This window comes from Gigantopelta aegis, chromosome 4 (assembly GCF_016097555.1).
Source record: "Gigantopelta aegis isolate Gae_Host chromosome 4, Gae_host_genome, whole genome shotgun sequence".
NCBI classification, from domain to species: Eukaryota; Metazoa; Mollusca; class Gastropoda; order Neomphalida; family Peltospiridae; genus Gigantopelta; species Gigantopelta aegis.
Genome location: NC_054702.1, coordinates 79,439,581 through 79,467,246, shown reverse-complemented (window position 1 = coordinate 79,467,246; position 27,666 = coordinate 79,439,581). Strand labels below are relative to the sequence as shown.

At 36.2% G+C, this 27,666-nt stretch overlaps 1 protein-coding gene across 1 annotated transcript in view; it reads right to left on the bottom strand.

Annotated features, from left to right (window-relative positions):
* LOC121371165 (retinol-binding protein 4-like) overlaps window positions 1-4,989 on the bottom strand; it is a 33,264-nt gene extending 28,275 nt beyond the window's left edge. The window contains exon 1 of the mRNA XM_041496846.1: window positions 4,840-4,989. Coding sequence (XP_041352780.1) covers window positions 4,840-4,977 — 138 coding nt within the window. The 5' untranslated portion in view covers window positions 4,978-4,989. The remainder of the gene's footprint in view (window positions 1-4,839) is intronic.
* Window positions 4,990-27,666: the final 22,677 nt, after the last annotated feature.

The window sequence follows — 27,666 nt, the reverse complement described above, 5'->3', positions numbered from 1 at the left end:
GTGTGATGTCACTTTCAGTTCTGATGCATTTAAAACATTTCAGTGCAGTGGCAGTTGACAGCTTTTTTTTGTTCACTGTGTATTCGGTACTGCATCTTTGCAGACTGGTGCCCTGTCCTCTGCATTCAGGTGTGACCTGTTACGGTGTGCAGACACCTTGCTAATTACCCTCACCAGAATGACACTCGAGCAGTCCTAATTTGTAATTGGCATATATTGACTGTGTGCAGTATCCAAAATTTTACAGTTTTAAAGATTAAATTTTGTTTAAAAAGAGAACTTTGTGGGAATTTTTTTTTTGAAAATGTATCAATTTAAATTAAATTGATTTTTTTGTTGAAAAAATCATATTCCTGCCAACTGCTATATTTCAATTGCAGAGAACACAATAAGGAGCAAGTTTCTTTTTGTTGTTCAGAAAAATGTCTGTAACTTTTAAAGTTATTCCATAATTACTAGTCCACTATTGGGAATAATTTGACGCAGATTGCCGCCTTTTGCGGCACAGGCAGTCCCCCATTTCACAGGCTCCAATAGCCATATTTGGTATCAAATATTCTTTTTATTGCCTGTATGCAACTTGACATATGTATTTAAATGCCATATGTGAGTTTGAGTGTCATGGTGAAAACAATTTTGGTCTGATAGGCCTCAGACTAGAGTTATCCACCCATTTGGTTGTCCAAAATACGGAAGTTAATGCGAGAAAATATAGTTTTTCTTGTGATGTGATTAATGGCTGGGGAGCTGCTTAGTATACTGGATTGTTACACTGGGTTTGACAGGTGAGAGGATGCAGTTAGTGAATATGTGCACTTGGTTTACACTGGATACTGCATAATGTCCCCCAGAGCACATTGAAGTCATGCAAAATTTGTGTAAAATGCAGAGAAATGGGTGTGATTCGGTCCCTTAGCCCACGTGTGTTTGTTTACATTGATATAACGCGGAAAAGAGCTGGACAACAGATGTCGTCCTTTCGAGTGTTCAATGGGCCCAGGCAGGTAATGTTTCCCGTGAAATGCTAATGGCCTGGTGAAATTAATAAAAGTGCTACAGCCACTGGGGCTACATGAGAATACATAGTGAAATTAATTGTGGTCTGAGGCCAACTCGTAGTTTTAGAGAAAACCCGCTACATTTTCCCGTTAGCAGCATCTTTTATGTGCACTTTTCCTCAGACAGGATACCCCAAACCACGGCCTTTGATTTACCTGTCGTGGCGTACTAGTTGAGACCGGGGAAAATCTAAAAATGGGTCCACTGATGTGGTTCGATCCTACGACGCAAGCACCTCAGCCGAGCGCTCTACCCACTTAGCTAGATCCCGCCCATATAATGTATTTAATGCGTTTAAAGAAAACATATCAGTGGATCCATTCAACTGATTAGTGCACCACAACTAGGCCGTGGTGTGTGCTTTCCTGTCTGTGGTAAAGTGCATATAAAAGATCCCTTGCTGCAATGTAGCGCGTTTCCTCCGATGACTACGTGTCAGAATTACCAAATGTTTGACATCCAGTAGCCGATGATTAATTAATCAATGTGCTGTAGTGGTGTCGTTGAGCAAAAAACAACAAAAAACTTTAACTTTAAAGAAAAACAAATATAGTGTACGAATCGACCATGAATGGTTTTTGGATATGTCCAAGTCCATTCATTTCATTTGAACTTATTTGGGTTGTCTGTCCAGGACAGTGGGATTAGTGGTTAGTGAGAGAGAAGAGGGTACAGTGGTCTTACGCCTACCCACTGAATCGTTAAAACGCGCTCTGGGTGAGAGCCGGCACCGGGCTGCGAGCTCAGTACCTACCTGCCTTATGTCTGGTGGCTTAACCATGGCGCCACCGAGGCCATTCAAAGTTCGGACATGTTCCTCCTGGACCCTGCCTCTGAGAATGAGTTCACTGAGGTGATTTGAAAAACGTATGGGGACCACTCCCTCCCTCTAAAATGCACCCAATGACTATATATACTTGTATATGTATTATATATATATATATATATATATATATATATATATATATATATATATATATATTCCAAGTGAATATCTGCGGGAAGGACGGCTTACAAGTATGCACGTGTATATATTAGTATATATTATAATCAATTTCTTTTAAAGAAGGACCCTCCTCCTCAGTGTGAACATTATTAGTACACACTGACTGTGTGTCACATTTTGGTGTAGTGTAATCATCTGAAGCCGAGACGAGAAATGATATATTTGGCAACAGAAATGTTTTAGAGTCAGAATTAATTTTAACATTTTTAAAGCACTTTGATTTCTATACAATCTAATTAAAATTAGCTCCACTGGTTAATTACTGTTACCTGTGGATCTAACAGCACCCCATTCGAGCCCATGTCCAGTCGACCTTTCATTCGACCAATCAAAACCTTACTTGCAAAATCTTGTCAGTGATTTGAAAATTTTTTGAAAACATTCGAGATTATGCCGAGGGTATATGAAATGATTCGGGTGAATTACGAAGTATGCCGGAAACTAATTTCAATATAAAATTTTATATAAAATTCGTTTCAAGACGAAAAAAAACCCGAGATGGTATAGCCATAAAATCTATTTATACCAGTATACAAAGTTTATTACTGCACTTTCCCTCCTATTTTTTAATGTTGAAATAGACCAACAAGTTCGCCTATTGCATAAATAGTCTCGCCTGATATTTTTAGAATTTGTATGTCCCGAATAACGCTATAAAAGGCGATATTTAAATTGTTATCTCCTGCCCCGGAACCACCCATTGGCTATTTCAGAGGCTGGATCCGTGGTTGGCGTGCCTGAACCTTTATTGGATATGGGCACGTTAATAGAGTTCCCAGTCCCAGTTAAATTGTTATTTATAGATGAAATGTCACCTGGACATGGGAGTCCACGCAATGCTGTTAGATCTACTGATAGACCAGTAGAGCTAATTTTAATCAGATTGATTTCTATATAAAGTTTTAAAATATACTTAACTTGATATTTGTATTGTATTATAAGCTCCTTACACTGTGGTTTTATACAATTTTGTAAATAATATTTGCATATACATGTACTTACCTTTCGTGACATCCAATAGCTGATGTGTATTTTTGTGCTGGAGTGTCGTTGTACAATAAATTACTAATATTCCCCACCCCCAAAACAATTAGTGGACGAATCATCCGTAAATAAGTTTTGATTGTGGACGAATCTTCCCGGGTTCATGACTAGGCGGATTAATGTAAATATTATTCATATAATATGTTATTAATAGCAGGAATTAAGCCTGCACTTGTACATGCTGTGTAAGAAAGGACACTTACACTAAGTTACAGTGATGTTTGGCTCACCGATCAGCTGGGCATAGGCCCTTCCGACCTTGGCTCTTCAGCTAAGTTTCCCGTGTATTTTTAGCCAGCTGTGCGAATCAGCTGACATCAACTGACCATTGGCAGTGCGCGTAGCATATAGTTAGGTTTCCCTTATATATTTATAGCCAGCTGTGCGAGTCTGCCAACATTGACTGACCAATGGCAGTGCGCGTAGCATATACATTGCTGAGAGGGAACGTTTGCTTTGGGGAACCTTTTAAAATTGTAAAGGGATATTTTTTTAATGAAGCTATGTCTGCTCGTAAATATTATGGCAAAGATAAAAATTATTGACACCGTATCATTTTTTGCATTGACGCAAGAGAGTGGAAATAATTGGGGATTCCCTGATGGGATCAGATGCTGGGTCTCGCCAATCAGTGGATTGTTTGGGATGCCCCAACCAATCGGATGGAAGTTTGGTTTGAAAACCTCTGCGGGTTTCAAGCAGAGCCACTTTAATTTGAATGTTCTTTGAGTGCAGACGTTAGTTTTAAAAAGCGAATTTTACTTTTCTCCCACTGTCCCACCCTTTATACCTATGTTTAAGAAATGCATGTATGTAGTTGTTTTGTAGTAATAATAGTATAGTTTGTATATGAATACATGGTTATTAATTTGTGTTTTAAATTCATTGTGTGCATTCAATGAATGCAGGGAATGCATTTGCGTATTCCACTTTCAAAATAAAACCATGATTTTCTCCCAAACCTGTGAGTTTTGTTTTGTTTACTTATATATGTATGTACTGATGTTAATGCAGTGTTTATTACAAAGCGGATAAGGACCACTCACACAGGGCTGAGCATATAACACTCTATAATAAAGAGAACATCCACAACAAAACAAAAAACAAAAAAGCCATAAGGCCATAAGTTTCGTAGTCCAGTACCGGTTACCACCCGCCCCGGGATGGGCGTACCTGAACCCTTGTGGATATGGGCACGTAAATAGAGTTCCCATCCCATCCATCCAGAGCGAGTTTGAACGACTCAATGGGTAGGTGTAAGACTAGGGCCTCCACGAGTCCAAAATATTGTACTCGAGAGTCAAACTGGATGCGGACCCGAGTACCCGACACTTACAAAAGATGATCATGAGACTAAGGAATAAAGTAAAATAGCATTATACGTCTTAATTTCAGCACTGAACATGAATGCCAAATCATGCCATGGTATTGCATTTAGAAACGGGTTGATACGTTTAGTATTGTGACGGTCAGACGTCCAGATTAAAAAAAAAAGACACTAACAAATAATTATTGTGTAACTTGTATTGCTGATTAGTTACTGTTGAAATTAATTCTCTACATTGTCTCACTTGTACGGGTACTCGAGTCCAGTGAACGGACTCAAGTCTTGCTAGACTTGACCCGTGCCTAAATAAAGTTTTTAATTGAAAAAAACCCCACCTTTTTTTCTTCTACTTTTTAAAAAAATATATATATATATATAAAGTATATAAAGTTTGTCAGCTCACTTTCTGGAGATCGAAATCAGGTTGTACGGTGATGTTGTGCACGTTACAATCCTTGCTATTGATATTTTGAATCAATGAAGTAACACAGATAAAGATATAAAACACAAACTTCGATCTGGACATATTTTCGCCCGCCATACCGCTGTGAACGATGACTCACACCACTAACCAATAGCTAGGGAAGCAACAGCTAGGTATCTTCTTTAATATATGTCGGGTAAGGGCTAAAGCTCATAGGCGTACGGGCTCCCATTTCAGTATGGGTGCACGCTGGCTTTTGCCCAAATCAGCATAACAATAGTTATTCATATTAGCATTACTACCAAACAGACTAGGTTGAAACAGCCACATAGGGTTCAAACGAATCACTACGCATTTCTACATGGATTACAACTAATTGGGGGGTAGAATGAAGTAATGGAAATACATGCTAAAAGGTCTCCGGTTAGCACATTTTGACCGAATTTGAGGTTTCGCCCCTGTCCCACCGTCTCATACGCTTATGTTAAAATATGTCACTTTACAAATTTCAGACGACTAAAGGGTCGTTAGGTACTGTCTAAAATACACACACATGTAGTTTGTTAAATCTGATGTGACACACCTTTAGGTTGATTATTGTGAAGTTTAACCATAAACCATTAATCTTGCATCTTGCAGATTGAGGGGCGGTACGTAGCCCAGTGGTAAAGCGCTCGCCTGATACACTGATAGACAGGCTAGGAGACACGAGAGCTAAATGAGATGTTACAAACTACTTCAGTTAAATCCTAATCCAACAAGGGGGATAATGCGCGGTCGGTCTGGGACCCATCGGACTATGTCTCGTTCCAGTCAGTGAACCACGTGCTATCCTGTCTGTGGGGTGGTGCATATAAACGATCTCTTGCTACTAATGGAAAAATGTAACGAGTTTCCTCTCTAAGACTATATGTAAGTATTACCAAAATGTTTTATATCCAATAGCCGATGAATAATAAATCATTTGATCTAGTGGTGTCGTTAAACAAAACCAATGTTCATTTACTTTTATGAGGACAAATATAATTAGCAGAGAGAAATATATTTGATTCTGTTTATAATTACTATGGAATGTGTTTTAAAAAACAACAATAAAAATAATAATATATTATAATCAAATAGACATGGTTGTGTTTATACTTACGATGAAATGTTTTTAAAAAACAACTAATAAACAAAATATTTTTGTTCCTTGTTGTTTAAGCCACAATCCTACATGTGTAACACACGTTAAAGGGACATTCCAGAGTTTGCAGCAATTTTTAAGATGTTATCGACTAACAGACACTTTTTGACGATTGTAATTACATATCAAATATATACTCTGTCAGATAATAGGGAAAGAAGAAAAGTGTTTGATTTTACAAAATATCGTGGGTTTTTTTGTACAATGTTGCTGAATGACCATGTTTGTTAACGTTCCTGAAATGGGACAGCATGCCCAAATGCAGCCTAAAACAAATTTAACGCACGTTGTGGCACGTTCTGCGACAATTGCAGGAAATCGGCGTGAAATAGTCAGATTTTGGCGAATGCACGTGAAACTCGAGGAAAAGATTGAGGGTAGTGATGGGTATTTAAAGCTGCAATGCTCGCAGTGATGCTTCATTTCCATTTCGATGTAGACGAGTTACACGATGCCAAGACTAAGCCTGCCGAATCGAAACATTGCAATAGGCCGTCTCCAGAATCACAGTCAGCAGTTGCACGCCACATGAACGTCTATCAGGGCACCATTTCACGTCTCTGGGATAGGTACCAGCAGTTTCAATCAGCTGAAGACCGACCCAGAAGTGGAATACCTCGCGTAACAACTGCAGCACAAGATCGCTACATCCGGGTTCTGCACTTGCGTCACCGACTTCGAGAAGCTCTTTTACGGGCTAGGAGACCGTATCTTGGCCCCGTCCTGTCACGTCAACGTCGACATTTACGTGTTCGCGGGTGCACGAATGTGCAGGGGTGGAACTTGGGGAAACTGGCGGCGAGTATGGTTCAGCGACGAGTTACGTTCCTTCTACAGCGACGTGATGGACGACAATGTATTTACAGACGCCGCAATGAAAGTTTTGCCAACAACTGCGTCGCGCAAGTTGACAGATTCCGTGGAGGGAGTGCCATGGTGTCGGGAGCCAGGTCATACAACCTGACAGCTGTACTCTACCGGGATGAAATTCTTCGCCGTCACATGCTTCCCATTTTGGATCGACAGAGAGAACCTTTTCAGCAGGACAATGCCAGGCCGCATACGGCACGTGTAACAATGGATTTCCTACAGAATGAGAACATTAATGTGCTGCCATGGCCATCAAGATCGCCAGATCTTAACCCCATTGAACATCTATGGGACGAACTGGACAGACGTGTACGCCAGCGTGACCCGGAGCTTCAGAGGCTTCCACAACTGCCACATGCACTGCAGGAAGAATGGGCTAGGATTCGACGTGCCCGGATTCAGATACTCATTCAGTCTATGGCAAGGAGATGGCCGTTGCTGGTGGCCACACAAGGTACCAATTTTAGTGCCCTCATGCGACGCTGTTTGGTGACGAAAACGCCTCCACTGCCGTCAGTCCATAGCAAGAACATTGGCACATACTCATATCAAATTGTACTGTGATACGATCATAAATAACGAAATTATGCCACTTTGTATTAAAGAGATAATTCCATGAATATTTCGCCTATGCGTTTCTTTTTTGACAGAGTATATTTTTGTGCATAAAATATTAGTGGCTGTATATTAAACGTGTTTCTGGTCGTTGTAATATTTGTACTAGGTTAAATTTCATTTTATTTCCCAAAACATTTATTTCAAGATAAAATCCAGTTTGGGCTTCTTACAAATATTAAGTCGACAAGAATCACATTGAATATACAGACACGGATATTCTAAACAACAAAATATATTTAATATATAAGTTTAATCGTAGAAATATTTTATTAGTGGGAAACATCTTACAATGCAGCAAACTCAGGAATGTCCCTTTAACATGAAATCCCTGCGTCAGTGCATGAATGTCGTGTCTTCTCAACTTGCACATCGAGAAAACGAGCTTTAAAGAAATCAACTTGACATTGACCCCATGCCAACACGTTTTTAAATGAACATGAAATGTTTTTATTTTTGTGTGTGTGTAAATGTCATCTTGCAGTGCACTTACCCAACCAGACAAATAGTGGGTAGTCGGGTGTTCGTTTATTTACTTGTGGTCTTCCATAGCACACCGGTGTCGAGTATTGAATAACAAAAAAATTAATAACACCAGTCACAATGAAAGGCGTTCACATACATCAGAAACTAGGACTTTGGACTAGACTTTATTATTATACAACAGGTTATTAGGAGGTGTGTGTGTGTGTGGGGGGGGGGGGGGGGGGGGGGGGTCGAACCGAAACTGTTTAAAACGATTTTTAAAAAACAAACAATAAACTATGCATTTACTTGCATTTGTCGGATGAATGTATTTGTAAAATGCTGAACATTGCATTTCAGGACGTCTACTTTTTAAAATGTTTAACGTAGCATGACCTCGAGACACACTAGAAGCCTCGTCGCTTCGAGTCCACTACACATTCTAAAGCCACTGCAAATATGTGCACGTACGCCTGTATAGCATCTACAATGAAGAAATCTAGATTTCACATGCATAGCAAAGTTTAAAATGGCCACCAAGGTCAGTACACGTGACCTTCATATATTATAATGCAAGAAAATAGATGTGCGGGTAATTATGTCATTTAAAAACAGGGGGGGGGGAGGTTCTTAAAAAAAAAAATATGTGAAAGCTGGATGATAATTCCAGATATCACAAATATGTAAAACCTCCAACTACAGTAGGCTATAAATAAAATATAGTCAGGAATATTGGTGTCTGCTAATGGTTGTGATGGTCCATTATGAAAATCAGCATGGCCGATGGATTTGAAATTCCCACACCTGGTGATCTGAAGACCCCCCCCCCCCCCCCCCCCCCCCCGACACACACCACAACACTGATGTTCACAACATTAAGTCATTTCATACAGGTACAGACATTTTGATTTTTCCTTCCTCAGACAGTGTATTTTTTTTATACTGGTATTTCTTTTATGTGCCTGTTAAAGGGACATTCCTGAGTTTGCTGCATTGTTAAATGTTTCCGACTAATAAAATATTTCTACGATTAAACTTACATATTAAATATATTTTTTTGTTTAGAATATCAGTGTCTGTATATTCAATGTGTTTCTGGTCGTCTTAAAGGGACATTCCTGAGTGTGCTGCAATGTTTTACATGCTATTGACTAACAGGGACTTTGTAACGATTGTAATTACATATCAAATATATTTTCTGCATAAAATATTAGTGATTGTGTATAAAATGTTTCTCATCGTTCTAATATTTGTAGTAGGTTAAATTCCATAACAGTAATTTGATGTAAACATTACATATAAGACAGTGAATTTTGTCATTTTAAAACGCATATGTATTAATTTATTTAATGTATACCAAAATCCGTAAAAAACATTTTTGTTAAATGTACATTATTTACCCCAAATAACATTAAAGGGACATTCCTGTGTTTGCTGCACTTTTTAAGATGTTATCGATAAAGAGAGACTTTTTAACGATTGTAATTACATATCAAATATATTTTCTGCATAAAATATTAGTGACTGTATATTAAACGTGTTTCTGATGGTTCTAATATTTGTATTAGGTTAAATTTCATCTTATTTCCTAAAATATAGTCAAAATCAGTTTCGGCTTCTTACAAATATTAAGACGACCAGAAACACACTGAATATACAGACACTGATATTTTAAACAAGAAAATATATTTAATATGCAAGTTTAATCGTAGAAATATTTTATTAGTCGGAAACATTTAACAATGCAGCAAACTCAAGAATGTCCCTTTAAGGTCCAGTTTATTTTGTGATTATTATTATATGTATTTATCTGTCTAACTTATAAAATGTAATTAATACTTTTTAAACATATGTTTAAATACTGTATTATATAATTTAAAGATATTATGTATGGTGTAATGTTTTTGTCTTTTATGTCAGTCCCATCTTTCATGTTCGTCATTATTCCATACAGCTTGTTTATCTCCATTGCCTTTTTCTTATACAAATAGGAAGTGGCCGTCCTACTGTGGTTCACTGACAGCAAGAAAGGTTCACCAGGAAGTAGCATTTCACAAGGACGATGATCTCTGTACATCCTGTATGCTGTTGCTGGACATCTTTCTGGATCGTCAGGTATGCTGTAAGCTCGCTGTTTAATATCTCGGCTGTTTTTTTGGATTGTCCCCAGGACGGGTCTTTGTTTGCCGCTCTCGGATTAAAATTAAATATTCTGTTCCATCTGCATCAGGCCCCCCCCCCCCCCCCCCCCGACACACACACAATAAGTTCTTTGTTTCTTTCAAAGTTCTCATGCCAAAATATAGGGTGCATATCATCCACATGGTATGTAGATGACTTGTAGGAGTTTCCAAACTGATAGTTTTTGCTTCATATATTCGATTAAGATCGGCATCTGTTATTTCATTTGCTGCACGAGGTTGATTTTCTTTTCCTTTTGATTTCAGATATTTCTGTTTTACTTTTAAAGTTTCTCTTGATTTGGAAAACCGTATGTCAATAAGGATACTCACACCATATTTCTTTTCTTTTAGATACCTCTCGATTAATGATTTGTAACTTTTGATGGAGCATGGTTCGTATTGGTCGCCATCCTTTTTCTTCACAGACGAAGAATTTGGCCAAATATGCATCGAGAGCATCATATTTGATTTCTTCTGGCTTTCTATGATCGCCTTCGGATGCAGAAATTCATTAAACACTTTCAAGTCTCTTTCTGTTTTAATTTTTGTATTTTCATTTTTCTGTTCTTGTAAAAAATGGTCAACATCCATATCACTTATTTTATCAAATCGGTCATTTTGTGTTGCTATTCAATCAAAATTAATATCTGATAACCAAGAATCAAAATTATCATCTGAAATGTCATTCATTTTGACAGCAAAGTTATGTAGCAGACGGCTCAAGGGAGATAATAAAAGCATCTAGATTTATTCCAGCAACAGTTCCGGCACTTGTTTGCTTAAAAAAAAAACCCAAAAAAACATTTCTATATTTTCACTAGCTAAAATACAGTGAAAACATGACTTTTCACCAAATATCACTTTTATGGTTTCATTGCTATGTATATAATAAGACAAAATACCAATAAAGTGACGTCATTTAAAAAAAAAATTGCATCGAAATATGAACAAGCTCCCGTTCCTACGGCTGAACCAATGAGATGACGTGATATTGTAATGAATGTAACGGAAATTTAATTTTGACGTACATTAAAAATTATGACAGCAGTATGGGAACTCAGGCCTTGACCTTAAGTTTTTTTAGTGGTAGCCCACCGGGCTACCAGGTTATAAAATCTAGTAGTCCTCAGTACAAATTGGTAGCCCCATAACTTTAAAAAAAAGAGAAAGGGGAAAGAGTTCGACCAGTACCCCTCTATATCAAAGACTCTAAAGACAAATCCTAACCCTATACCTAAAACTACCCTAACCATTGAAGGGGGGGGGGGGGGGGGGGGGTACGGTTCAAACTCATGCCTTATCATTATTATTATTATTGAATTTGTTTAGGCCTCATCTCGTAATGAAGGCTTACACTATATTATTGAAACACTTCGTACGGTTTTCACGTGTAGAACTGTCTGCTAATCGTACAATTCTGAAGATCAATATTGAATAGTTTAATACTTAAAATGGCTGTAACTATCTTCAATAGGTGTCATTTTGAAGAATATTAACAAAACTTGCCTATATTCCAAAAAACAATAGAGGTTTTTATTGACGACAATAAACTTGTAAATGTCGATCGCCATGTGCGTTTGTGTTGTCATGTGGCAAAATCTGGCAAGATTTTTAACATTGAAAACATTCGTCAATTTATACATTTCTTTAACATATTAATAGATGTTAATTTTGTAAACAATAATTGACAATTTTCATTGGTAGCCTAGAAGGAAATAAACCGCGATTGAGTTATTGTTTAGTTTAGACTTCAGCTGGCGGAAAATAATCTTGCTCATACAAGGCGTTAGTTATAATTAGGTGTCTGTCAAAACAACGGACCGTGTCGTTGATTGTCATAAATGACTACGAATCGATAACCCATTACCCGTACTAACTAACCATGGATATCTCAATTACACCATATTATGTGTATTAGTCTGCTGTGTTATAAAATACTACCACTGGCAAATATACTCTTTTATTTCACTAAATCATATTATACAACCGCCACCTGTGGGACAGGCGAGGTGAGCAATTAACTGTTATAGCGACTCCTGGCAGCAGCGAGCGCACGCATGAAAGGTGGAATTTCAGACACCGATGAAATAAATGCGTTGTTGATTGTTGAGTGACTGGACAAGCCAAAACATTTGGCAGCCCGGCGGACTACCAGGGTTAGACAACTGGTAGTCCGAGAGAGAACTCGGTAGCCAAAACACCCGAGGCTACCACTAAATTATGGGAATCTGACACTGGAGAAATAACTGATCAGAATGGATGAAAACATTGAAGGACACTATTGTTAGAATAGTGGTATCTTATTCTAAAGACTGAAATTGGCCACAGATCACAGTTATCCGGGAATATGTTCGCGCAAGTAGTCTGTTGTTTGACTGTGATTATTTCATGACAGACAGCTTTGAAGTGGCCACTATTAGACTGAAGTTGACAGGGGAGAGCATGTTGTTTGCAAACATATGTAACTTGTCGACATGTCAGACGTTTCTATGGCAATTCCGGCCATAGCCCGAGTACTCTGACTGTAAGAGAGCTAGACGGACATTTGGACATAAACACGCTCTCATTATAGTCAGAGACCAAGCTATGTATTTTTTTTGGCAATTGCCGACAACCAAATATTTGGCATCCAATAGCCGATGATTAATGAATCAATGTGCTCTAGTGCTGTCGTCACACAAAACAAACTTTTTTTGTGATTGTCGGGCACTTGTCGTTTTGAGACGGCCCCTGGAAGACGGAATGGCTGAGTGGGCGATCATGTGACGCAACGTCACGATATAGGTCGGCGAACTTAGAATTCTGCTGTCGGGTTTCTTTCTGTAGTGTGTGTATTAGTGATTAATATCTGAATTTTTTTTAATCAAGTAACTCGAAAATGGTCGATGTAAATGTATTTTACGTCAAACATAGGATTGTTGTGGTATTAGAGCGAAAATCTTTGACAACTGTTTGGTTGTCGGCAATTGCCAAAAAAATACATAGCTTGGTCTGACTGTAATGAGAGCGTATTTATGTCCAAATGTCCATCTAGCTCTCTTACAGTCAGAGTACTCGGGCTATTCCGGCCAATGCAAGTGTGTGTGTGTGTGTGTGTGTGTGTGTGTGTGTGTGTGTGTGTGTGTGTGTGTGTGTGTGTGTGTGCAGGTGCGGCGCAGTGTAAAAATAGTGGAACGGCTCGAGGTTGCCAGACTCTCCTTTCAAATTCACCTGTGAAGAACATTTTCACAGATACAACAAATATGAACAAAAAAGTGATACGGCCATGCCGTACCTCTTTGAAAAGTGGTCTGCGCCGCCCTTGGTGTGTTTAAACCAATATTCTGGGAGAAAGGGCAGTACAATAAGGGTTGTCCTTTTTCAAAGTATGTTGCCTCGGGCAGGCAAAGGTACATACAACAAACAATGGGCCTACTGATATTAATAAAAGTGTTACAGTCAATAACGCTGTGTTATAGAAACAGCGTAAATAGTTGTGGTCTGTGGCCAACTAACTATAAAAACGCCTCTATAGTATATAGAGATTATTATACGAGCTTTTGTATCGTACTGATTTTACGAAACGAGTGTCAGGATTATTGTACAAGTGATGCGCCAGTTCCGGATCAATTCCGGTTCACCTGTAGTTACCGATCAGTCTGTCGGTATATTAAATATTTAGTCATTTCTAATGTAAATTTCATTTAAAAAAACATTCCAACAAACAAATAATACATGCTTCTTGAAATTGTACGTAAAAAAACCCTGTAACAATATAGTCTTGGTTTTGTTTTGGACGCCGATACATAACCAGTGTAAAAGATTTACACGAACAGACGACATAAAAATAAAAAGACGTTTAACAAGAGAGATGAAGTTTTTGATGTTTTTCTATTTATATCCTTTTAAATTTTATAGTACGTGTAGGGGAAACATATATAGATTGTGCATGACTAGTTTTATGAAAAGTGATGCTGCAAACGACTTACTGTAACTCCTCAAAGGGGACACACTTGATACGCCAGTTGCAGATCACTCACAAAACGGAAGTATTTATGTTGTAATTGCCGCTAGATGGTGCAATGAACGCAGGGGTTATTTCAATACTCAAAAACGATGAACATAGTGGAATTTTCCCCTCCTACTTATTTTCTTCTTAAACCTCTCTGGATTCGTCATTTCAACCACTAGTTCATAATAATTCGACCCCGCATGTGTTGGACACATATCATAGTAGCCCTAGCCTGTTCGTTCCATGGCCAGTCGTCCTGTGCAAAATATTCTATTAATAGTTATAGTTCCATCTATTTTTCTTTTATTATTTTTGTTTTCTACAGGTAATGACAATATGTATATGATGTAAAGACACGTAGGCTTATTTTTAAAACTGAAACTACGATTTTAAGTGTGCGTCCACTTTTGTCTTTCACGTTATATTTGTACATGTAATTTGCCATTCGTACACATACAGCTGCAGTCATTCAACAGTAATGCTAATATAAATAAAATGTAGTTTTTTTAAATCAATTTTCCTTTAATTCGGGCAAAAATTAGTCTGCCCCGCCCGCTTACCAAAATGGGAGCCCATATGGCGTATGTTAGATCGCCAGTCTAGACCCAACATCTCTGCTAAAATCGCTGCACACATGTCTTGTATTTGCCCCATAAGACTATTTAGTATTGTTGCCCACCCCCCTCAGTGTGAGAGCCGTCCACCCCATTATTTGCTTGATTTATTGAGAAAACCCCCCACATTTTACTGTACAAAGAAAAGAATCTGCACAAGTTTGACAACTTCGAGGGCCTTTATAAAATCCTGCCACCGCCAGTGGTCTGTGTCGCATGTGCCACTGCACGTTCTTTTCGCATACTTGGCTGCTCGACTTTGGGAGAGCGGGGAAGGGTTCTCTTATAATCTCTTATACGGCTTCTCATTTCAACAGTCTGTACTACTATAGGGTGGATTAAATTTTTTTAGTGGGATTTTTGTTTTATACAATCGCATTCTGATTCAGGAAAATTATCTGTGTATTCGCAAGGTCAGTCTGAGCTAGCCCTAGCCTTTAGACCGTCGTTGAAAATAATTCTTCATTCAGGAGCAGATCCAGGAAATATTTTGCGGGTGTGTGGGACTTTAGAACCGGAAAAGGACAAATGGAACAACACGTCAAAAAGGCATCCCAATGAAGGAATTAAAAATAATTTTCAAAAAAACACTTTGAGACTGTTAAGTGTGAAGGCCTATCACTATATTAATATTTATCATTATATTAATGAGGGGTCTAACCGTCCTGCTTCAAAATTACTTGCTTAATTTTAATATTATGATAAATACTAAACAGTCCCAAAGTTGATATTTTGCTGATATGTCATTTCTTTCTATTTCCAATAAAAGGTCCTGATTTTTCAAACCTTTGTTCCTTTCACAAAGAACGTGTGACTTTTAAAAGTCATCAATATAATAGTAATATTTTTTTAATTTTTTTTTAAATTATTATTATTATTCAGGGGCGGCGCATGGCCATACTACATTTCAAAGAGCCGTGCCACTTGTGTCTGTGTGTGTGGGGGGTGGGGTGGGGGGTGGGTATATTTGTTATATCTGTGAAAATGTCCTTACATTTAATTTGAAAGGTGAGTCTGGCAACCACGAGCCGAACCCATATTTTTTTTTTACACTGTCGCCCCTGTTATTATTATTATTATTATAGATATATACGGTAATAAATGAAAAAAATTATTTATTATTATTATTATTATATAATAGAACGCCAGAAATCGAATATTATTCGTACTTGTTGAAAGTACAAAACGAAAATAATAAGGGTCGCAGTCGCACTTTTATTTTTGACACAAGCCCCGTATATCTGACGTCATGGGACGCCATCGTTGATTTTCAATCGATTTTAGAAATTGCTAATTAGGGGCGTAATCGGGGTGGGGGGTGGGGTGGTTGTGTGTGTGTTACCTCATGGAGTTGCAAATGGCCATAAAATATGTCAGGCAGGATCCACGAACATAAAGAAAGTGCTAAAATGTTGGAAATAGTGCTTTTGAAGGCATAAGCCTCTAATTTCTAAAGTGATCCGGTGTCACGGTTTGAGATTGTACCCGGTTTGAGATTGTCCTTTTCTTATTGCGCATGCGTCAAAATCGATACTCATGTCCGGCAGATCGACATTGTACCGAAATATGAACTGGAGTATGAAAATATCTAGAAATATATTTTTCTATTTATCTGTATTCAGTGACTGACATTTGTAAAATCTCCAGGAGCTGAAAAAAGCTGCCCTGAATTATTTTTTTAACGAACGTCATTACTCTCTTCAGAAATTGGCATAACTTAATTGTTTAAATGTATACTCGTTTCTCACGCGAATTTTAGGATCTTTTTTGTCTTCATTATTTTGTTTCTTCAATTTTACTCTAAATTTGTGAATAAAAACTATATATTCAGGTGAATTGTATACCATTTTTTCGATTTGCCGCGATTTCATGAGAAACACGTCAAAAAAGTCTGTAACGGTAGTGCACACTTCTGCCAGTAATATTTATTTACAAACCGAATTTATATGCAAATATATGACGTGTAGAACATAGAAATATATGGTAAAATCCTACAAAAGTAGCCTATATTTACATTGATGTATTTAGGTATATTATTTTATTTCTGCACTATCAATAAGTACCGCGATACCGTGAGACCCCAGTATACCATTGACTAGCCCGAGTACTCTGACTGTAAGAGAGCTAGACGGACATTTGGACATAAATACGCTCTCATTACAGTCAGAGACCAACCTATGTATATATATTTTTGGCAATTCCTGACTACCAAACGGTAGGCAAAGATTCCCGCTCTAATACCACAACAATCCTATGTTTGACGTCAAATACATTTACATCGATCATTTTCGAGTTAACTGATACAAAAAAATCCACATATTAATCACTAATACACATACTACAGAAAGAAACCCGACAGCACCGACATTCAGCTACGCTTCGTGACACTCCGTCGCAACAATTACAAAGCTCGGCGATCTATTTCGAGACTGGGCGATTCAGCCTTGTGCAGCAGTTACAGGGGCCGTCTCATATGAGGAGGCAATACGTAGCACATACTTTTGCCGTATCCTGTCGATAACACCCCAAATGTATCCTTCAAATTCAAAATGGAATCAATAATGTGTAATTGTCTTGGTTTAATGACGTAATTAAATCCAAATTCATCCAAAACGGCATTAGCCAACTCTTCCATGTTGTAACGTCGCTTGGTATGAGACGGCCCCTGTAACTTCTAGTATTTTATCCTAATCGTGTTCTAATTCTTACAATGTCAACATGTGTGTTTATTATGTAAACTAACAGTTGCATGCTATTAGTGCAAGTTATATTAAGTGTCAACACATACGTTGAGCAGACATCAACATCATAAAATGCCATTTTTAAATACCACTTAAATATTCAAAATATTTCACCTATTATTGCTTTAAAGGCAATACAAGTATATACATTTTATGGTGACATTTTATAGCAGGACTTGAAATATTTTTGTTCCTAAAATATTTGGCTAATAGTTGGGCTGGCTAAAACTAGTAGGAGATACTTCTGTTTTTTACACAGAAACTGAGAAAGGTCAACAAAATAATGAATAAGTGAAATCAGCCTATAATCTATATATGTGATCTACAAATGTATGTTATACTGATATGTTAATATGGGTAAGATTGGTTTATTTTTGCCATCTTAAATATTATTATGATTTCAGCCTGCAGACTTTCTATCCAGAATGAAAGAATATTCCGTAACAGTTTCATGGAAATTCTACCTCTGCATAGTAAATATCTACTAAATATCTATACTATTTCTCTTCAAATAATACTATACTGAACAAAAAAAGAAACTTCCGATTTGTACATATAGTATTTGTTGTGTTCTGCACAAAGGTCAATTTTAACCTTGCACATTTAAAAAAAAATCAATTGACCAATGGAATGAAAATACTGCCACATGTAAATGCTAAAAAATGCAATATCATTTCAAAGTTTGTTGTGGCACAAACTATACCCTTTTAGCTTCATAGAAGTATCATCTACTTGATTTGCCAACACATATTCCTTTCCTTTTCTAAAAAGATATAAAAACTATTGTTGCCATATACTTGTTAAATGAGTCCTTGTACAGACTTCTGGAATAAACGATAAACACTTACTCAAACATGAACATTTGGATGTGTATGTTATTAAAATATCTTTATCATTGTATTAAAAGCTTTTTATTCTAGGAGTTCGAGTTCCAGAGTTGGATTCTGAAAATATTGATGTCAACAGTGTTGACGCACAACTAGAACCTTTGCGTAAACTGAAATGTTTTTGTTTTGTTTTTTAAAGCCTTGCTCATCCAATATAAGTTAATTTGGATTTTTCTGTCTTTTGAATGAAACAAACTTAAATATATACAAATGTAGCTTTTCTAAATATTTATGGTCATTGTATTCATATTAGTACATATGGGTGTATAAACCTTAAAGCACTTATATGCAAATTCACTCTGCATAAGCTTGTTATTGAGATATTGTCATCATATCTAGTGTCCTTTGACTGTTACATCAATGCTTGTAGTGTTTACTGTTCTGATTGTGGGAAAGTGGTAGAAATAGCCTATCTTTGTGGTGGACGAGTGTTTTACTGTGGCAGATACCTAAAGAAAAAGGTGCCGATGCGTCTTTTAGCAATTGGTTTTCTTTCCTTTCATTTCCATGTATTGATTATTATTTATCTGTTTCTAGGGGTTCCAGTCATCACACAGATTGTAGAGCAGACACCCAATGACAGTAAGAGTTGTTTCTTTATACTACTTTCACTGTTGTGCAAATAAGTAAATAATTCCCATTGCTGTACTAACCATATTTAATATGTAACACATTTGCACGGACTCACTTTGACTACTCTTCAAGTTCTAGTATACTGTACCATAACATGATCTTATTTCTTTAAATATGGTAATTAAATTAAAATTATATTGATTTGGAATACCAAACCTCACTATTTTATCAGCCAACTCGATTTAACTGAACCACAAAGGCGGGGATTCCATGTTAACTCTAGCAGAAATGTTCATGTTCATAAGAGGACCCATTAAATAGGCCAATGATCTGGTATGGTACATATATGCATTAACATTTATGTGTTATACATTTCAGTGTCACCAAAATCCATGCCTAGACACAAACAAGTAGCTTGGTCTTGTGCTGAAACAGTTAGCTTCTAATATAGCAATGAAGGTGTTACCAGGAAAGAGACAAATTGAAGACGTATTGTTTTCAGAACCAGTTTTAGCACATCGTTCTTGGAAAAATGTCAAGGATTTTATTCGAAACTGCATAGTCAGCCAAAAAATTCTAGTTTACAAGGGGACATTTATAGTTACTAAATATTTGATTAGGTTTTCACTTCACGGTATTACTTAGATTTGTTTTCAAATCCAGTTTTAATACAGTTTTCATGGACGGATATAAAAGTATTTAAAAAATCGCATAGTGAACAAACAATTTACAATTGTAACTATTAGTATTATGTCAAATAATATACATTTTTATTTCATTGGCTTCTTTGTATATTACATATGGTCAGAAACTATCTGAATAAATTGCACTTGACATGTAATAGGGATGATCCTAAGCAATGTAATAGAAACAAATTAGACTGCTTTCTCTTTTTTCATTTTTGGGGCGGGACGTAGCCCAGTGGTAAAGTGCTCGCTTGATGCGTGGTCGGTTTAGGATCGATCCCCGTCGGTGGCCTCATTTGGGCTATTTCCCATTCCAGCCAGTGCTCCACAACTGGTGTAACAAAGGCCATGGTATATACTATCCTGTCTGTGGGATGGTGTATATAAAAGATCCCTTGCTGCTAATCAAAAAGAGTAGCCCATGACGTGGGGGTGTTATATTCTCTTGTTTTCTGTGCAACATGTAATAGAAACAAACATTTCTTCAAACTAGTTTATATGGTTGAAGTATATGAATTTTGATTGTATTGTTTTTTGTGGTGTTCACATTATATTTTAATAAATATATGTATAACTTATGTCGGTTTCTTTCAGGGCTGTGATCCTCAAAGTACAAGCTATGATGACAAATGTATTATTGTTATTCCGGTTTCTTTCAGGGCCGTGATCCTCAAAGCACAAGCTATGATGACAAATTTATTATTGTTATTGTTTAAAATGTGCTAAGATGTCATCAGCCTTTAGACTATATAAATGCTGTATGGACATAAAAGTAATCTAGCAAAGAAAAGCACCCAAGAACTTGTGTATATTGAAACAAGCAGTTAATACAACGTGTGTCTGCACTGTGTTTGCATTATTAATCTAAAAATGTATATGCAGATGTATTTGTGTCCTCTGCCTACGTTCATGATGTGTGTGTGCTCGGTGTATATAATCAGTATGTGTGTGCGTCCTCTATCTGACTTTGTACATATGATGCGTGTCCTCAGTGTGTATAATCAGTATGTGTGTGTGTCCTCTGTCTGACTTTGTAAATATGATTTGTGTGTCCTCGGTGTGTATAATCAGTATGTGTGTGTGTCCTCTATCTGACTTTGTACATATGATGCGTGTCCTCAGTGTGTATAATCAGTATGTGTGTGCGTCCTCTGTCTGACTTTGTTAATATGATTTGTGTGTCCTCTGTGTGCATGTATTATGAATACATTTATCCTCTGTCTGCCTGTGTTAATACAAAGTGTGTCCTCAGTGTGTATATATTGTCAACTATATTTGTGTGTCCTAAGTCTGCCTATGTTAATATGATGCGTGTTCTCACTCTGTATAGTATCCTTTTGTGTATCGTGTGTATTATCATAATGTGAGATGAGTGAATCATATTATTATTACCAAATGTTGCACACATCTCACAAAACTGTCCACGCTTTGTATGTACATTGCCAAATGGTGTGTCCTCAGTTTCACCACATCAGTCGCATACAAAATACACATGTGTGTCCTCACTTTGATATGTCTGGTAAACACAGTGAAAGTCATCAGATGTTCTATAAGTGGCATGTGCAAAAGCACACCACTGTATATTTAAAACTAAGCAAGTACACTATTTGTGGGTATGGGACGCAGGTCCACACTTTACATCTTTAACAAACGTGTGTGTGTGTGTGTGTGTGTGTGAAGAAAATCATGAAGATTTTAAATAAATAAAATAAAGGATTTCACAGTAGTTTATTAAAAGACCTCATCCCCATAATGTCATGGTAATTGGTAAAAGGAGAAATTTGTTTATTGTGCATATATCTAATTAAGTTTGATGCACACCAACCCTGCATATGGCCTAATTCTATTAAAAAAGTGTATGTGCATTTGATTACACTGCTGGACCAGTTTGTCTTTTACTACTACACTAATAACACAAAACTATTGGAAATTAAATAGTAATTATATTGTCATTTGAGCTAATATTCTATAGCTGGCACTTTTAAAAATGTAATACAGAGTATGAAATAGTTACATTGCGGCCATTTTGAACTGTGACATCACCTGGCCAATAAGGGTCTATGCCACTTTGGTCTTATATCAAGTTTGACTCTACATATGATGGCCTAACTGCATGCAAAGTGGCATGTTAATATTACAATTTGCACTATTTTCTTACTATATGTGACAACTCTACTACACTAATAACAATAATAATAAACACTGATTCGTATTAAATACACCATAAAACATGTATTTTAAATATGCTTAACAGTTAACTGTTTTAACAGGTAATTCAAAACATACACGAAATTTGCTTACATATCGTTACGGACACTCTCAGACATTCATGTGCTCTAAATAGTAGCGTTGAATCCGGAAACATAGTTCTGGCTATCGACTTGAATAAGGAAAAATATCTGGTATTTGTTGTCAGGAGTGTATTTTTATAGTAAGATTTAATGGGCATGTAATGAAATTTTATATATTTTTAACAGAATGTTTTGAAAAAAAAGTCTTGAAACATATTTGTTCATCATAATAATTGTTTATGTATTTATGTCATATTTTGTACAGAATGTCAATTTTAGCCATTGGTATTTTAATTTTTATTTTGCATGTGTTTCTGAATAAATGTATAGAATTTCCTTAGTGTTTTCTGATATATCCTATGATAATACGTAGTCATCATAAACATTCATTGTGCATGTTCTCTGGTGAATAAATAAAACTGTTTGAAATCTACAAGTACTTTCTTGACTTTACTTATTACAATAAATGCATATTAAAAACTATACATATATATATAATTCCAATGTCTAAAAATGCCTTTGTTATAAATCCTTGGATTGGTCAAATTCGTATCACGTGTCGCCTCAAAGTCACTTGCCATTTTGTTATTTTTATTTCAAATATATGTAATACATACTATTAAAATGTTAATTGCTAATTCGTATAATATAGAAGATATTTTAGACACTCGTGGTACACTCTGAAACTGGGTACAATCTGAAACCGCAATCAGCGCAGTTTGAGATTGTACCCGGTTTGACATTGTCCATTACAGAAATGCATATTAAAAAGCACATATTAACTTTCCACACATATTTTATTTTTGTGTCCACATGTCATGATTTAATTATACATCAGAATACCTGCCTATTAAAACATAACTTACATTTCTATCGCCTACTGTAGTAGCATGTTGAACAATCTGAAACTGGGAACATTTTTAAACTGGGTGACGATGTCATGTTTGTCGCCCCATAGTCACTTTTCATCTTTCTATTATTTTCATTTCATATCTATATAATATATCAAATTAAAATTGTTACTGTCTTCTGTTTTTAAGATATATTTTAGGCACACGCTCGCGTTGTACAATCTCAAACGGTTTTTTTTTTTTTTCTTCTCAAACCACAATCCCCGCGAGATTTTACCCAGTTTGAGATTGTCCCTCGCTAAAATGCCTATTAAAATACAGTATTTTAATTTTCTCCATATTAAATGTTCATACCGTTCACAATTATCACATCCGATATATAAATCTTGATTTAAATGTACATGTACGTCCGTATATCCGTCTACAAAATAAATATAACAGATTTGTATCGCATAATGCCGTGGGCTGGAACATTTTGAAACTGGCTGACCATGTCATGTTGTCTGTCGCCTCAAAGTCACTTGCCATTTTGTTATTTTTATTTCAAATATATCTAATACATACTATTAAAATGTTAATTGCTAATTCGTACAATATAGAAGATATTTTAGACACTCGTGGTACACTCTGAAACTGGGTACAATCTGAAACCGCAATCAGCGCAGTTTGAGATTGTACCCGGTTTGACATTGTCCATTACAGAAATGCATATTAAAAAGCACATATTAACTTTCCACACATATTTTATTTTTGTGTCCACATGTCATGATTTAATTATACATCAGAATACCTGCCTATTAAAACATAACTTACATTTCTATCGCCTACTGTAGTAGCATGTTGAACAATCTGAAACTGGGAACATTTTTAAACTGGATGACGATGTCATGTTTGTCGCCCCATAGTCACTTTTCATCTTTCTATTAGTTTCATTTCATATCTATATAATATATCAAATTAAAATTGTTACTGTCTTCTGTTTTTAAGATATATTTTAGGCACACGCTCGCGTTGTACAATCTCAAACGGGTGTTTTTTTTCTCACACCACAATCCCCGCGAGATTTTACCCAGTTTGAGATTGGTTCATAATTGGCACGTCCAAGTATAAATAAATCTTGATTTAAATATACGTCTATACAAAATTGTCGGCTATGCCTACATATTTGTATCGCATAATGCTGTGGCATTGAACAATCTGAAACTGGGAATATTTTCAATCTAATAGTCACTAGTGTTGTTATATTTCTATTACTTCTATATCATGTGTGTGTGTGTGTGTGTGTGTGTGTGTGTGTGTGTGTGTGTGCGCGCGCGTATATAGATACATACATACATACGTATACATACATACATACAATGATACATACATACATACGTATACATGTATACATACATACATACTATATAAAACAAACATTCTCCACTTCCAGGGATATTATTGAATAAATTAAACTTCAATAAGCAATTAAAAAAACTATAGTTCGATAGGTCAAGGTTTATATATTGGAACAATCTCAAACCCGGTACAATCTCAAACCGCAGCACCGGAACTGGACAAAGTGATCCGCAACTGGCGTAAGTACGCCAGCTCGAACAACACTGTTTTTGGTGCCAAATGTTTACCTAAATTTACATTTTATATCACTGTTTATTTATATGGTTGATTATCTTTATTACCAAGAATTTCTTTTAAAGTCATACGCGCGCATGTTGACAGAATTCACAATTTTGTTTGAAGTGAGCAGCGGTTTCAGATTGCCCTTCGATATTGACGCATGCGCAATAAGAAAAGGACAATCTCAAACCGGGTATAATCTCAAACCGTGACACCGGAACTGGCGCATCACCTGTACGCCAGCTCGAACAACATTGTTTTTGGTGTTAAACGTTTACCTAAATTTACATTTTATATCACTGTTTATTTATATGGTCGATTGTCTTTATTACCAAGAATTTCTTTTAAAGTCATACGGGCACATGTTGACATAATTCACAATTTTGTTTGAAGTGATCCGGAACTGGCGCATCACCTGTATTACCCGAGCAAGAGCGAGGGTAATGCATGAATCCTGATACGAGATCCGAAAAAACCGTACGATTCACACGCGAGTGTAATAATTTCTTTATTATCCACATTATTCCAAATATTATTTTCATGAATAAAAAGCTAGGACCATGTCAAAACGTTTCAAACATAACTAAAAATAGACCACAAAATGACGTCATTTTCTGAGTGTTTACGCTGGAAAAGCCGCATTAAGTTATGACGTCGCTTCACAAATTACGTCATTCGTTGTGCACGTGAAATCATCATGACACACGTGGGTCATACTGGCTATATTTCCCTGAATATCTTGAACTATGTGGATAATAAAATATAGTGTCGTATTATGGTAGTGTTGGTTGCTGGGTTCTTAAACCCAATGTCCATTGACTTTGTATTATTAAAATTTATGTTTTATACCAAATAAGCATGCATCATTTGCAATATTTCCGATGATACCATGTTTGTTGTGCATGTATTAACATTTATTGACGGATGTATTTCTAAACGTAAAGTTCTTGTTCCAGCTATCAGTGGGGCAGTAATTTAATTTAATTATTTCCAAGTACTTTAACCAGTTATTTTTATAATATACTTTATTCCTACAAATATAATACAAACTTTGTTTCACCGTCTGGCATGTACATTAATATTATTATTATTATTAATTGTTGTTGTTATAGATGTTGTATGTTTGTTTTGGGTTTTTTTATGTTTGCTGACACAAGCTTGTTTGGTAATATGCAATGAATTGACCCCTCCGTATGACGAGTTAACCACGCCCACCGTGACACGTGATGCAAGGTTAGACAAACTTTCAATAATGGCTGCCAATTCGCATATGTCGATAGCAAAATTAACCGATCTGCCGATTACGTTTTTGCCTCAATTTATTTACCAATATCGTTGTTTAAATAAAAAGACGACAAGGGGAGACATTCAAGTATTTCACTACAGGGTACATTTACGATGACAACGTGATTTAAATCGACGAAACCATTTTTACTTCAGTACATTTTATCGAAGCACAAGAACCCGGAAGTGAACGTCGAATGCAACCAAAAGAACATTTAAAACATCATATGCTCGTTTTTCTTGTCAGAACTGATAAATTAAAATGTCTTGTTTGTTTCTTTTTTCTTCTTCTTTTTCATCTTAATTTTTGTTGTTGTTGTTTAAAACCGTCTTTATTTTAGGTCGGGTTGCGTTAAATGTTTTGTTTGAAAAAAACAAAAGGGAGGGACGTGAGCAGTAACATTAAAATACAAGGCGTGTGGGAATGATATCAGTGTACCATAATTTTATGCACGAAAGGTTACAAAAGTATAGCAGGATACAGTCGCCTGTGCTAAAATTATGCAGGCAGTGGTTTAGATTGTGGGATTGCGATGAAAAAAAAAAATTCACAACTGGCGTAGCTAGAGGGTGGGTTGGTCGGGACCACATCTTTGGCCCTCCAGTTATGTATACTGACATATTGGCCCGTCTCCATTCTGAGAAGACATATTAGGACTGTTTACGTTTGGGTGCCCCATCCCTTCTTTATAAAATCAGGCTGTCTAGCACACTCTTTTGAAAAAGTTGGACACAATTAGGAATGAAAATATAGAAAATGTAGGAAAACATAGAACAAAAGTAGGACTGAAACAGTACGTAGCGACATTATTCATGCTCAAAACACCTTTTTATGTGGTGCTTAGTTTGTACATGTATTTTGTGTTCTATCAAAAATAATGTGAATCTTATGTAACGGTCACGTTATACAGTTATTTCAAATTACTGTACACTATATTAATCAATATACATACTTACATGCATAGGAATGCTGATGTACAGTGAAACAGAGTTAACATGATTAATTTAAGTTTTCCATAATGTATTATAGATTCTGAAGTCATACATACACATTGTACATTATAATCATATTAATCATTGGAAAATATGTTGGCTTTGAGGGTGTAATTTTAATATGTTGAGATTATATGGTGCCATAAGTTGGGAGATATATCTTGCTGCCAAGAAAAATTAAAATAATTCCCATAACTGACGACTTTTATAATAACACAAGGAATATGCACACTTTAACAGCAATTCGTGGCATTTTCAAACAAAAAAGTAGGAAAAACTAAGTATTCTGAAGGAAAAATAGGACAAAGACCAAAAAGTACGTAAAGGTAGGATAGGTGGACAGTCTGTAAAATATTTGCCAATTAAGCCAGTACAACAGTGTTTAAATAAATTATAAACTCATGTGTTGTGGCAACAACTGTTGGGAATCAAACTTGAAGCTTCTGCCCCCGCCCCCCCCCCCCAATCTCACCCCCCCCGCCCATTAGTTACCCTACTGTCACACAAAATGTACTCACAAAGTTTATCTGTTCTAGAGGCATAGGCAGATAAAAAATAGTAATAAATATTATAAGACAACCCATGCCTACAAAATAATAATAATACAAAATAAAAATTTAATTAAAAAAATGTATATATATATATATAAAAAAAAAAAAAGAGTGAAAATTATATATATATATATAACATGAAACTAAATCACAGATTGCAGTTCACACAATTTGTTTAATATTTATTATGAGAATACTTCCTAACATTTTCTTTTTTCTCAAAGAGAGGGTCTTTACATATTAATCCCCATGCAATCTGGTACAGGTAAATATATTTATTCAAAAATGTATCTTTCTGTGGCATCCATCTCCAAATCATTATCCTCGAAACTTGTAGTCAACTGAGTAATTAAGGATTACCATTTGATGGGTGGTGTCAAACTGAATCCCAAGTCTTGGAAGTCTGAA